The sequence below is a fragment of the Poecilia mexicana genome, unplaced genomic scaffold, assembly GCF_051168715.1.
Source record: "Poecilia mexicana isolate PSO_F unplaced genomic scaffold, ASM5116871v1 scaffold_7, whole genome shotgun sequence".
NCBI classification, from domain to species: Eukaryota; Metazoa; Chordata; class Actinopteri; order Cyprinodontiformes; family Poeciliidae; genus Poecilia; species Poecilia mexicana.
This window is the reverse complement of record NW_028263376.1, coordinates 2,128,189-2,143,365: the sequence shown is the minus strand read 5'-3', so window position 1 is coordinate 2,143,365 and position 15,177 is coordinate 2,128,189. Positions and strand designations below refer to the sequence as shown.

At 43.4% G+C, this 15,177-nt stretch overlaps 1 protein-coding gene across 1 annotated transcript in view; it reads right to left on the bottom strand.

The window, feature by feature from the left end:
• The window catches only part of prex1 (phosphatidylinositol-3,4,5-trisphosphate-dependent Rac exchange factor 1), a 112,516-nt gene that overhangs the window by 44,212 nt on the left and 53,127 nt on the right, over nt 1–15,177 (bottom strand). Inside the window, exons 13-15 of the mRNA XM_088006872.1 lie at nt 3,698–3,747; nt 1,748–1,823; nt 1,227–1,299 (exon numbers count right to left, since the gene is read on the bottom strand). Of these exons, the coding sequence (XP_087862998.1) occupies nt 1,227–1,299; nt 1,748–1,823; nt 3,698–3,747 (199 nt within the window). The remainder of the gene's footprint in view (nt 1–1,226; nt 1,300–1,747; nt 1,824–3,697; nt 3,748–15,177) is intronic.

Here is a 15,177-nt window from a genome sequence, read left to right as displayed (position 1 = left end):
CCTTCATCAACCAGCTGTGTTTGCTGACATTAACGATACTTTAAACCCAGACAGACCAATGATTCAGATGGATGATGGATGAGAAAAAATTCACAGCTTCATCTGGTTGTCCAGATGAAGCTGTGAATTTTTTCTCATCCATCATACCTTGTTATATATAAAGGTGCACCAAACAACATGGACGATGTCAAACAGTTTTGACAGCAGCGAGCCGGGAGGCAAGGAGACCAAGATGTACCGCTGTGGTAATTAACAACAATGTAGACCAAAGCATTGGAAGGATTCAAAAGTTTTCATGTAGCATAAATGACGGTAAATCCTACATCCTGTCTGTTTGCTTTCCCACTGCCAGTGAACTCCACTAAGTCAACAAGACCTATGTTTTCCTGCAAAGCAGAAATTGCTTATTTAATTGGCACTAGAATCCAGATAATCCCCGACACCGACACAAATAAAGCACAGTAGCACTAAACATCTTCCAAACAATTACAGCCACAATCAGAGAAGTCTTAAACTTCCTTATTGCAGTGAAATATGATGATATGACAGATGACTAAAGACATTTTTTTCACAGTCATGTGAATAAGCAACACTGACTTTGTTTTAAATTGCCCAGTTTGAGTTAGGAAATGAGGAATTGCTCTCATCATATCCCATCTTTAGTATTCTGACACTTCATTGCTCTAAAGCAATTGAGATGCTTTAGAGCATCTCAATTTACGGTTCTTTGCACCGTTCCAAGAATACGACAGCTGTCAGTTAGAGGTCTAAGCAGCGGTCACGGTTCAGGGGTCTGACCCAGACGGTTCTGGTTAGGGTACACTGCTGAGGCCTGTTTACGTTCAACATTCTGGCCTTGAACCAAACCCACTGCAGTACATTGTGGTCAGCAAGGCTGTGAGAAATCAGACTGGCTAAGCAAATTTATGCCGCCTGTTTCTTTAAACAAATACAGCGTATAAAAGGCAGGCGAAGATGAAATTGCTTTATGTTGACAGCAGAACAGACTGAGGGCAAATACAGGACCAGATAATGAAGAGCAGCACCAGGGATGAGATTATTGGGCAACCTCTGAAACATAAACACTTCTGAATGAATTTCAAGTGCTTGCATAAGAGAAGGAAGCACAGTGGACGAGAGATGATGTGCAATAGTAAAATGATTCACTGTGCTAAATAAGAGGCAGCAATGTGTGTGTGTGTGTGTGTGTAGAGGAGTGAACTGACCGTGGTGCATGTAGCCACTGTTGCAGAGCCCCACACCCAGTGTCACAGCATCCTCTCTGTTGGAGCAGTCTCCCTGGGAAACCAAACCAATGATGCAGTCAGTGGGTCAGTCAAAAGGCCTGGCTGCAGCTGCAACACCTGGGCTAAGCATGTCTGAAAACCACTGTATGCATTCACAGCAGAAAGATGTTAAGATAGCTGATCAATGAGCTCATTTTTAGAGACACACTGCTTCTGCTGCAAGAAACTCCTTCATTGTTCCACAAAACTATACAGATGAATGTACTCTGTCATTTGTCCAAAACAAACAAACACACAAAAGAACACATCCTGACTGAATCTTTCCAGTGATTTTATAAAAAAAACCTCAACTGGAAAATGAAAACATTTCAACTAAATTTAAACAGAACCATTAGTTTAAGAACAAACAAATGAAAAAGCCTAAAACAAATACTGAATTAACCTGAATTTAGGTCCAGTTCCTTCTTGTTACTTTGTTAAAGTGTAAGACGCTTGTTTACCTGTGAGATTAACCAGTCCACCAGTTTGCAAGCAGGCAAAACAGATTTAAAGGTTTTCAGATGGTGGTCTCTGTCCCTGAAGGAGCAACAAAAGGAAAAACAATAATTCCTTAATGTAGGTGGAGGAAAATCCTGCATTCATTTTTAGCTTGACTCTTATGATTAAGTTTACTAACAGATGTATAATAAACCTCAACCTCTTTCCTGAATGGATGGTGAACCTCTTATACACTGCAGTGTTTCAGTGTGTATAGCAACAGACCTTTAATGTTCTTTAATGCCTTTAAGGTCCATTAAAGGCATTAAGGACACTTGAAATATCACAGTCTGCAAAATATTGCATCCACAAAGTTCTTCACACCTGCACAATGCTATTGCGATGGTGATATAAAGTGCAGATAGTTTGCAGACATCGTTTGTAGCCCAGAATTTTTTTTAACTTGTTTAAACAACCAAAGCAATAAAACAAAGAAAAATGGAGAATAATAATGCACCTAAAAATCAGCTATTCACATAAATTGGATATTGGTCAGGTTAGCCGACTGTAAACAGTGACTACCTGGGCCAAAACTCAGAAATACTATCTTTTTTTGATCAGTGAACACACCAGAGATTACCAGGTTGTGTTAATGAACACTAAAAGTGAAACTACTGAGGCGCTAAAAAAGGAAGCAGTGATGTAGGAAACGATTTAAAAGGTAACTGTAGCTACTGCTACGTTTCGGTTCGTCTGACTTTTGTTCAGGTGCATTCAGACTTTCAGCTGATAAAGTTTCTCTGTTCCGTCCTTTAGAGTTTTCAAAATCTGCCCATCATAAAATGATTAAAGTTGAGAAACATCTTTGATAATCTTAACAATTAGCCTACAACTTTAGCGAGCTAACTATGCTAACCATGCTAATTGCTAGAAACTGGTAAATTTTGTTTCACTTCATTTGTAAGCTGCTAAACTGAAAATTAACATTAAATGCAATATCTAAGAAGTGCATATTTGAACAAAGAAGTCTTTAATGCAGGAAAAAAAGAAACATAAGTAATTTTTTTAGAAGTGAAGACTTCATTATTAGACAAATTAAATCAGAAGCAGCTTTATCACACTGAAAGCTTAATAAAGCAGGAAGAGGGTTCATAATTATTAATATTCATTAATCAATAAATCACCTAAACCTTTTAATTAATTGCTGCTACAGCACCAATATAGTGCAGATTAAGAACAGAAAAACCCTGTTACATAACCGCAGGCTGGCAGAGGAGCTGCCTTTGTGTGTTAATAGGATTTGTCCTCTTTGTTTGTAGCCTGAGCTTTTCAATCAGACGGTGAGCGATGGAGCCAACGATAGCAGACAAGATGGCGGCTGTGTGTATGGAAAGACTTTCACAGGACTAATTTAAATCTACAAGATTATCATTAGGCCTTTCAAGGTATCGCATTTAATATTTAATTGAAGTTTTAATATTAAAATAATTCAGATCAGAACCAGATATTCTTTAGAAATAAAGAAGAAATGAATTTATGTAGCTTAATTAATCTGGTATTAATGCATATGAAAGCAAGGAAATAAAACAAAAGGATGAAATTTGTTTTTGCACTTCAAATTAGAAATGAACTGAAGTAATTCATCTACATCTATTCAGTAAAAATTAAAAGTCCTTATCTTGCAGTATATGCTTCCTTTAAGCACCTCCTTTAATTTAAAGTCTTTAAAAAAATCTGTCTCAGATTCCAACAAGAACAGCATAAACCTGGAGAGGTCACATTAGAGGTCATGCAGCCTGTCATTCCTAGCAGGGAAGCAGTTTGTATGACGGTTACAGGAAAAGGGTTGAACTGGGTGAATGTGAGCCCTGACTATGAATATGCATCTGTGCACCTGGAGGGCAGAGACATTAGCATGTAGAAAGGGGGGGAGGGGAGAGGCATTAGGGGGCATTAGGAGGGCAAGTACTTACTTGATGACGGGCGTGTGGAGGCTGTGGAGGCGGCAGTACAGCCTGACGCCCTGTAAGAGAGGAGCACAGCGCTGCTGAGTCACAGGTCACACACGCCTTGGATGAACATGTACCATCATGAACACAAGGCGAGATCTGAGGAGTGCAGCGACTTTCCCTCAGGTTATCGATTCAGAGTCTACAACACACATTTGTTTCTAACATTTAGATTAGCTCACGGTGAGGGAGAAGCTCTTTCTCAACAGCATTTTTGTTCCCATGCTATAATCATTACCTTCTGCAGCTTCAAGCAAAAGTATTCACACCCCCTGAAATTTACCAAAGGTTTTCACATAGTGACCACAAACCAATTGAAATCAGATTTTATGAGATAGAAGGGGTGGCATTTATATTGTTTATCATTTATTGTGATAAATTTAGATAAGAATTTTGATTAAACATTGTCACAATAAACTCCAATTAATTAAGTTAATAAAAACAAAACATGTCTGTATTGTCAGAAGTGTTACTTTTACTGTTTTCTCCACTGTTTGATCAATGACAGTATCAATAAATATGAACAAATTTGAAAATATGATTAAATGCAGTTACTATGCGCAGTTTGGTTATACAAATCACACTTCTTTATGTGACTGGTTTTATAAATTGTTTTGTTTTTTATCATTTGTGTTTGTGGAGTTACGATTGTTGCATCATGCAGTCGCAGCTGTACAGTTACCTAAAGTATTATATAGTTTTTATCATTACACTTATTGCTATGACAACTGCACCACAAAATATCATGATTAAACTGTAAGTCCATATCGCCCACTCTTATTTGATGGATGATATTAAATCAGTGGTCCCCATAGTGGGTCCTGGAGGCCCAGCATCCTGCATGTTTTAGTCTCTCCCTGGTTTAGCTCACCTAGATCAAATGATGGCTCATTAGAGGCATAAGAAGAACATTGACATGTTGAAAAGTCGGCCTCCATGATCAACTTTGGGCACCACTGTATTAAGGTAATGAATAACAAAAGGAAAAGGATGCATGCTTCCTGTGAGCGTGGCATGTCACTGTACTGTAGCATTTATTCCTCTGCTAGTGCTAAATTAAATCCAATAAAACCAGCAGCCTTTAGAAGTTTTCTCATTAGGAAATACTTTAATCCCAGAGTCAATCCAGAGATTTCATAAAAACCTCAGAGGTTTTCCTGAGGTCACACTGTTCTATGTCATGACATCCCTGCAAACCTGCCAAGACAGGCCGTCCACCTGAAACAATTCATCCACAATTGGTCTCCATCCGAAAGCCAGAGATCAAGTCATCTACTACAATTTAAAAAAATCAACTTAAATTCTGGTTTTAACAAGACAAAATAAAGTCTTAAATCAGAACTAATACCCTACCTGATAATTCCCTGATTGAATCACTGTAAAAGGTATTTGACAAGTTAACTAGTATTTCATGTTAACTATATGAAGTAACTGTAGACGTCTTCAGTCTTACTCCATGTATTTATATTTTGCTTCCATGGAGCCAAACATGTTATGAATATTTCTTAAGACTTTGTGTTTTGTCTTTGGCTCTGGATAATTTTTTTATCTTGTTTTAAGATCAAGATAAGAATATTTTTACTGTTTGATTGTTAAAAAATGTAACTCTAATGTGATGAGTATAACCAAATATAATCTATTTTGTTTTTTAAAGAATTTTAAACTTTAACTTAGTGAAAATTACTGCAATTTCTTCAGATAAATCTTTTAAAGACAGTATAAATGTGTGACTGTGATAAAGTCGTAATCTGGTACCAATGTTAGGCAGGGGTAAAAGTAGGGGGGTACAGTCGGGTACTGCATACCCCTAAAAGATTTAGTGGGGGTACGCAGTACCTGCAAGAGATGGGAGAAGCTGTCTGCTGTGAAGAATCAACGGGTTCACTGTGCAGCCGTGATACTCCTCTGACTCGCTTAAAACCTTCGTAACTTTATTAAAGAACAACAAAAAAATCCACAAAACGTTTTCAAATTAATGACCCAACAACAATAATAATCTCAGTAATTATTGTTTCAACAAGGTGTTAAGTAATTCTGTGCGTTTCGGTTCCATTATTAAAATATCGAGCAGAACAGGAGATTAAATTAACTAATCAACCACCAATGTGTTCATGAGAGGTTTATTAATAATCTCAAAATAAATATCAAGCCTGAAAACCTGATATCATAACGGACTGAATGTTATGTTTTTAACATAATCTCTGGTCTGCTTGTGGAGGGCAGGCGGTTGCCATGGCAACGGCTGTGCTTATATGACAAAGAGGGAGAGAGTAAAAAGCTGCGAGTGGTTTAGAGTTGATCAAGTTGTTTTACCTTTGCTTACCTTTGTCTTGGCTCTTCACAGCCGCTGTAGTTTCTGAACGTTCAAGAATTGGACTAATTACCTCGTTCTTTGTGAGTATACGTCATTTACAACAAACATCAAACATGGTAAATATGTTTCATTAAGTATTTAACAAACAAATGGCTTCTACCGTGATAATTATGTGAAATTAAATTAATTGTCTAATATAAAAAAAATAGTTTGAGCTCAGAGTCTGAGAGGCTTTTCCTCTATCAAACTTTTTTTTTAATCCTCTTATTTAGTGGAAATATTGATGTTGTTGAGACTTTCTCCAAAATAATAACCTTTCTCAACCTTTATAGCTCCACTGTGAAAATGAGGCTCTAACATTCACAAATGACAGTGAAATAAAATCCAGTCCAACATCTGGTTTGAGGTGATTCCTCTGGAACCTGTTGGAGGAAAAATATCCCAAGTTCAGAAGATGAGCTTTAACCTAACAGAGCTCTGTGGTTCCTCCTGTCAGGATGAGAGTCAGGGTGAGGAGGAGCCATGTTAGGAAGATGAAGCTGCAGGAGCTTCAGAACAAACAGGTCATGATGCTGGGCTACTGATTATCCCTCTGTCTGGACACAGGATCAATAGAACCAGTTTAAAAGATAAAATTAATGGTTATATGCCAGACATGGAAACCTGGGATGGACTCCATGCCATGATGTTCAGAATTTAGGTCTCATGGCATCTCAAGGTGTCAACATTGCAGCCAGTGGGCTGAAGGAAATACAGCTTTATTTTGTAGCAATTCAAGAGCTACCAGCTTTTATCACTTCACAAAAAAATTGATCAGCACAGAAACTCCAAAGCACACAAAGAAGCAATATATATGTAAATATACTGCTCAAAAAAATAAAGGGAACATTTCACTTTAATTTTGTGTGTGGCTCCGAATCCAGGCTTCCATTGGTTAATAAATTTGATTTCCATTGATGATTTTTGTGTGATTTTGTTGTCAGCACATTCAACTTTGTACAGAACAAAGTATTCAATGAGAATATTTCATTCATTCAGATCTAGGATGTGTTATTTGAGTGTTCCCTTTATTTTTTTTGAGCAGTATATATATATATATATATATATATATATATATATATATATATAATATATATATATATACAGGTGCTGGTCATAAAATTAGAATAATTAGAATGCTACAGAATGGGACTCACCCTGAATGGTTAACTGAAGGGCGCACAATCCTGATCCAGAAGGATCCCTCAAAGGGTTCAGTCCCATCCAACTATCGGCCAATAACCTGTCTCTCTACAACATGGAAGCTCATGTCAGGCATCATAGCGGCTAAGATAAGCGGACACATGGATAAATACATGAGCACGGCACAGAAGGGCATCGGCATAAATAGTAGAGGAGCCAAACACCAACTCCTTGTAGACCACACAGTCGCCCGAGACTGCAAAACCCGACACACCAACCTGTGCACCGCTTGGATTGATTACAAGAAAGCCTATGACTCAATGCCACACACCTGGATCATTGAATGCTTAGAGATGTACAACATCAATAGGACTCTAAGAGCCTTCATTGCAAACTCGATGGGGCTGTGGAAAACCACCCTTGAAGCCAACTGCAAACCGCTTGCACAAGTGTCCATCAAATGTGGCATATACCAAGGAGATGCTCTGTCCCCACTGCTGTTCTGCATAGGCCTGAACCCCCTCAGCCAAATCATCAACAAGACTGGCTACGGATACCGACTTAAGAATGGGGCCACAATCAGTCACCTCCTATACATGGATGACATCAAGTTGTACGCCAAGAGCGAGCGAGACATCGACTCACTGATCCACACCACCAGGATCTACAGCACTGACATTGGGATGTCATTCGGACTAGAGAAGTGTGGCCGGATGGTTACAAAGAGAGGGAAGGTCGTCCGCACAGAAGGGGTCTCACTCCCAGAGGGAACGATAGCAGACATAGAGCACAGCTACAAGTACCTGGGAATACCACAAGCAAATGGCAACCTCGATGAGGTCACAAGGAAAGGAGCCACAGCCAAATACCTCCAACGAATAAGGCAAGTCCTGAGAAGCCAGCTCAATGGCAAGAACAAGATCCGTGCAATAAACAGCTATGCCTTACCAGTAATCAGATACCCTGCCGGAATAATTAGCTGGCCAATGGAAGAGATGAAGGCCACGGATGTTAAGACTCGGAAGCTACTAACCATGCATGGAGGGTTCCACCCCAAATCCAGCACCCTGAGACTGTACACGAGCCGTAAGGAAGGAGGCAGAGGACTAGTGAGTGTGAGAGCCACTGTCCAGGATGAAACATCTAAGATCCATAAATACATCAAGGACAAAGCCTCAACGGACGATGTGCTCAGCGAATGTCTCAGGCAATGGGGAACAGAGGACGAGGTGCTGGAGGAACCATCATGGGAAGACAAGCCCCTACATGGGATGTACCACCGACAAATAACTGAAGTGGCTGATATCAGGAAATCCTACCAATGGCTGGAGAAAGCTGGACTCAAGGACAGCACGGAGGCCCTCATCCTGGCCGCCCAGGAACAGGCCCTAAACACCAGAGCAATAGAAGCTCAGATCTACCACACCAGACAAGACCCAAGGTGTAGGTTGTGCAAGGAGGCCTCTGAGACAGTCCAGCACATAACAGCAGGGTGCAAGATGCTGGCAGGGAAAGCGTACATGGAACGACATAACCAAGTGGCGGGCATAGTGTACAGGAACATCTGTGCAGAATATGGACTGGAAGCCCCGAGGTCAAAATGGGGGACACACCCAAAGGTGGTGGAGAATGACCGAGCTAAGATCCTGTGGGACTTCCAGATCCAGACAGACAAGATGGTAATGTCGAACCAACCGGACATTGTGGTGGTGGATAAAGAACAGAGGAAAGCCGTTGTGGTGGATGTAGCAATACCAAGTGACCACAACATCAGGAAAAAGGAGCATGAGAAACTGGAGAAATACCAGGGCCTCAGAGAGGAACTGGAGAAGGCCTGGAAGGTGAAGACCACAGTGGTGCCTGTGGTCATCGGGGCCCTCGGGGCAGTCACCCCCAAACTGGAGCAGTGGCTCAAACAGATCCCAGGAACAACATCAGACATCTCAGTCCAGAAATGTGCAGTTCTAGGCACAGCCAAGATACTGCGCAGAACCCTCAAGCTCCCAGGCCTCTGGTAGAGGACCCGAGCTCAGAGGATGAAAGAGACCACCCACGGAGGGTGAGAGGGGAATTTTTTTATATACAGGTGCTGGTCATAAAATTAGAATATTGTGATAAAGTTCATTATTTTCCATAATGTCATGATAAAAATTAAATTGATTTTATTTCTAAATTTATTTTAGATTCATTGCACACCAACTGAAATATTTCAGGTCTTTTATTGTTTTAATTTTGATGATTTTGGCAAACAGCTCATGAAAACCCAAAATCCCTGTCTCAAAAAATTAGAATATTATGAAAAGGTTCTCTGAACGAGCAATAAAAATAATCATCTGAATCAACAAAGTAACTCTAAACACCTGAAAAAGATTCCTGAGGCCTTTAAAAACTCCCAGCCTGGTTCGTTACTCAAAACCGCAATCATGGGTCAGATTGCTGACCTGACTGCTGTCCAGAAGGCCATCACTGACATCCTCAAGCAAGAGGGTGAGAAACGGAAAGAAATTTCTGAACGAATTGGCTGTTTGCAGAGTGTTATATCAAGGCACCTCAGTGGGAAGTCAGTAGGAAGGAAAAAGTGTGGCAGAAAACGCTGCACAACGAGAAGAGGTGACCGGACCCTGAGGAAGATTGTGGAGAAGGGCCGATTCCAGACCAAATTAAATTTTCATCTCCATAAAACTTTTCAGCAGATGGAAGCATGAAGTGCTCCAAAATCTTCTGATAGCTGCTGCATTGATCCTGCCCTTGATAAAACCCAGTGGACCAACACCAGCAGCTGACATGGCACCCAGACCATCACTGACTGTGGGTACTTGACACTGGACTTCTGTCATTTTGGCATTTCCTTCTCCCCAGTCTTCCTCCAGAGTCTGGCACTTTGATTTCCGAATGACATGCAAAGTTTGCTTTCATCCGAAAAAAGTACTTTGGACCACTGAACAACAGTGGTCCAAAGTGCTGCTTCTCTGTAGCCCAGGTCTGCCGCTGTTTCTGGTTCAAAAGTGGCTTGACCTTTGACCTGGGGAATGCGGCACCTGTAGCCCATTTCCTGCACACGCCTGTGCACAGTGGCTCTGGATGTTTCTACTCCAGACTCAGTCCACTGCTTCCCCCAAGGTCTGGAATCGGCCCTTCTCCACAATCTTCCTCAGGGTCCGGTCACCTCTTCTCGTTGTGCAGCGTTTTCTGCCACGCTTTTTCCTTCCTACTGACTTCCCACTGAGGTGCCTTGATATAACACTCTGCAAACAGCCGATTCGTTCAGAAATTTAGATAGAGCTTCACTCAGTACCGCTACGGCCGTGGAACAGTGGAGTCACTAGCACTTCCTTCTGGGGAACCTCGGCCAATAAATAGGGGCAGAAGGTGGGAGAGCTGCCCCTTAGGCCGAGGAGCAGTAGTTACATTGGTTGTACCTCCATACACAAGAGAGAATGAAGCCAGGAGGATTAACCGGCTCTTCTCCACCCAACCAGCTAAAGTGTACTCTCAGTGGCAGGGTAATAACAACAGAGCAGACCCACCAAGGCTGGAGACTGAACAATACTGGAAAGGCATATGGGAAAGGGAGGCGTCCCACAACAGCAATGCACAGTGGCTAACCTCTCTACGAGAGGACCACAGCAACCTCCCTGAACAAGCCCCGTTAACCATCACTGTGGCAGATGTCCAAGAAAGAGTCTCGGGTATGAAAAACTGGACAGCACCAGGGCCTGACATGATCCATGCCTAACTAAAGAAACTCACTGCCCTCCATGAGCGACTGGCAGCTCAACTGAACCAGCTGCTACAGAATGGGACTCACCCTGAATGGCTAACTGAAGGGCGCACAATCCTGATCCAGAAGGATCCCTCAAAGGGTTCAGTCCCATCCAACTATCGGCCGATAACCTGTCTCTCTACAACATGGAAGCTCATGTCAGGCATCATAGCAGCTAAGATAAGCGGGCACATGGATAAATACATGAGCACGGCACAGAAGGGCATCAGCATAAATAGCAGAGGAGCCAAACACCAACTCCTTGTAGACCACACAGTCGCCCGAGACTGCAAAACCCGACACACCAACCTGTGCACCGCTTGGATTGATTACAAGAAAGCCTATGACTCAATGCCACATACCTGGATCATTGAATGCTTAGAGATGTACAACATCAACAGGACTCTAAGAGCCTTCATTGCAAACTCGATGGGGCTGTGGAAAACCACCCTTGAAGCCAACTGCAAACCACTTGCACAAGTGTCCATCAAATGTGGCATATACCAAGGAGATGCTCTGTCCCCACTGCTGTTCTGCATAGGCCTGAACCCCCTTAGCCAAATCATCAACAAGACTGGCTACGGATACCGACTCAAGAATGGGGCCACAATCAGTCACCTCCTCTACATGGATGACATCAAGCTGTACGCCAAGAGCGAGCGAGACATCGACTCACTGATCCACACCACCAGGATATACAGCACTGACATTGGGATGTCATTCGGACTAGAGAAGTGTGGCCGGATGGTTACAAAGAGAGGGAAGGTCGTCCGCACAGAAGGGGTCTCACTCCCAGAGGGAACGATAGCAGACATAGAGCACAGCTACAAGTGCTCTATGTACCACAAGCCATTTGCTTGTGGTACCTGGGAATACCACAAGCAAATGGCAACCTCGATGAGATCACAAGGAAAGGAGCCACAGCCAAATACCTCCAACGAATAAGGCAAGTCCTGAGAAGCCAGCTCAATGGCAAGAACAAGATCCGTGCAATAAACAGCTATGCCTTACCAGTAATCAGATACCCTGCCGGAATAATTAGCTGGCCAATGGAAGAGATAAAGGCCACGGACGTTAAGACTCGGAAGATACTAACCATGCATGGAGGGTTCCACCCCAAATCCAGCACCCTGAGACTGTACACAAGCTGCAAGGAAGGAGGCAGAGGACTAGTGAGTGTGAGAGCCACTGTCCAGGATGAAACATCCAAGATCCATAAATACATCAAGGACAAAGCCTCAACGGACGATGTGCTCAGCGAATGTCTCAGGCAATGGGGAACAGAGGACGAGGTGCTGGAGGAACCATCATGGGAAGACAAGCCCCTACATGGGATGTACCACCGACAAATAACTGAAGTGGCTGATATCAGGAAATCCTACCAATGGCTGGAGAAAGCTGGACTCAAGGACAGCACAGAGGCCCTCATCCTGGCCGCCCAGGAACAGGCCCTAAACACCAGATCAATAGAGGCTCAGATCTACCACACCAGACAAGACCCAAGGTGTAGGTTGTGCAAGGAGGCCTCTGAGACAGTCCAGCACATAACAGCAGGGTGCAAGATGCTGGCAGGGAAAGCGTACATGGAACGACATAACCAAGTGGCGGGCATAGTGTACAGGAACATCTGTGCAGAATATGGACTGGAAGCCCCGAGGTCAAAGTGGGGAACGCCCCCAAAGGTGGTGGAGAATGACCAAGCTAAGATCCTGTGGGACTTCCAGATCCAGACAGACAAGATGGTAATGGCGAACCAACCGGACATTGTGGTGGTGGATAAAGAACAGAGGAAAGCCGTTGTGGTGGATGTAGCAATACCAAGTGACCACAACATCAGGAAAAAGGAGCATGAGAAACTGGAGAAATACCAGGGCCTCAGAGAGGAACTGGAGAAGGCCTGGAAGGTGAAGACCACAGTGGTGCCTGTGGTCATCGGGGCCCTCGGGGCAGTCACCCCCAAACTGGAGCAGTGGCTCAAACAGATCCCAGGAACAACATCAGACATCTCAGTCCAGAAATGTGCAGTTCTAGGCACAGCCAAGATACTGTGCAGAACCCTCAAGCTCCCAGGCCTCTGGTAGAGGACCCGAGCTCAGAGGATGAAAGAGACCACCCGCGGAGGGTGAGAAGGGAATTTTTTTATATATATATATGAAAAGAGACCACCCGCGGAGGGTGAGAAGGGAATTTAATTATATATATATATATATATATATATATATATATATAAATATATAAATTCCCTTCTCACCCTCCGCGGGTGGTCTCTTTCATCCTCTGAGCTTGGGTCCTCTACCAGAGGCCTGGGAGCTTGAGGGTTCTCCTCCAGTATCTTGGCTGTGCCTAGAACTGCACATTTCTGGACTGAGATGTCTGATGTTGTTCCTGGGATCTGTTTTAGCCACTGCTCCAGTTTGGGGGTGACTGCCCCGAGTCTGTTGAGGCTTTGTCCTTGATGTATTTATGGATCTTGGATGTTTCATCCTGGACAGTGGCTCTCACACTCACTAGTCCTCTGCCTCCTTCCTTGCAGCTTGTGTACAGTCTCAGGGTGCTGGATTTGGGGTGGAACCCTCCATGCATGGTTAGTAGTTTCCGAGTCTTAACATCCGTGCCCTTTATCTCTTCCATTGACCAGCTAATTATTCCTGTAGGGCATCTGATTACTGGTAAGGCATAGCTGTTTATTGCACGGATCTTGTTCTTGCCATTGAGCTGGCTTCTCAGGACTTGCCTTATTCGTTGGAGGTATTTGGCTGTGGCTCCTTTCCTTGTGACCTCATTGAGGTTGCCATTTGCTTGTGGTATTCCCAGGTACTTGTAACTGTGCTCTATGTCTGCTATTGTTCCTTCTGGGAGTGATACCCCTTCAGTGCGGATGACCTTCCCTCTCTTTGTAACCATCTGGCCACACTTCTCTAGTCCGAATGACATCCCAATGTCAATGCTGTAGATCCTGGTGGTGTGGATCAGTGAGTCGATGTCTCGCTCGCTCTTGGCGTACAGCTTGATGTCATCCATGTAGAGGAGGTGACTGATTGTGGCCCCATTCTTGAGTCGGTATCCGTAGCCAGTCTTCTTGATGATTTGGCTAAGGGGGTTCAGGCCTATGCAGAACAGCAGTGGGGACCGAGCATCTCCTTGGTATATGCCACATTTGATGGACACTTGTGCAAGTGGTTTGCAGTTAGCTTCAAGGGTGGTTTTCCACAGCCCCATCGAGTTTGCAATGAAGGCTCTTAGAGTCCTGTTGATGTTGTACATCTCTAAGCATTCAATGATCCAGGTATGTGGCATTGAGTCATAGGCTTTCTTGTAATCAATCCAAGCGGTGCACAGGTTGGTGTGTCGGGTTTTGCAGTCTCGGGCGACTGTGTGGTCTACAAGGAGTTGGTGTTTGGCTCCTCTGCTATTTATGCCGATGCCCTTCTGTGCCGTGCTCATGTATTTATCCATGTGCCCGCTTATCTTAGCCGCTATGATGCCTGACATGAGCTTCCATGTGATGGTTACCGGGGCTTGTTCAGGGAGGTTGCTGTGGTCCTCTCGTAGAGAGGTTAGCCACTGTGCATTGCTGTTGTGGGACGCTTCCCTTTCCCATATGCCTTTCCAGTATTGTTCAGTCTCCAGCCTTGGTGGGTCTGCTCTGTTGTTATTACCCTGACATTGAGAGTACACTTTAGCTGGTTGGGTGGAGAAGAGCCGGTTAATCCTCCTGGCTTCATTCTCTCTTGTGTATCTCTTTAGGCGGCTGGCCAAGGCTTGGAGCCTTTGTTTGGCAGTTTCGAGTGCTTCAGGTATGGGCATCTGGCTGTACTTCTTAGGTACTGATCTTTTCATTGCACCTCTTTGGAGCTCTGACAGTTGGCTCATTTCCCTCCTTGTTATCTTGATCTTAGCCTCTAACCGTCTTTTCCATGGTGGATATTGGGTCTCATGGTTGCTCTTATAGCCAAGCATCTCAAGGATCACTGATGCTGAGTTGTAGCAGTTGCCGTTTGCGGATGTTAGAACACTGAGCTACTAGTTGTTTGGCAGTTAGTGTCGACTGGGGATGTCGAAGTAACCATTCCTCCCACAGTCTTTGCATGTAGCCTCTCTGACTAGGGTTACTTGAGTAGTAGCATTCCAACAGATCCATGTTTTCATCTCTCGCCCATTTCCGTCTTGTTCCAGTAGCCCATT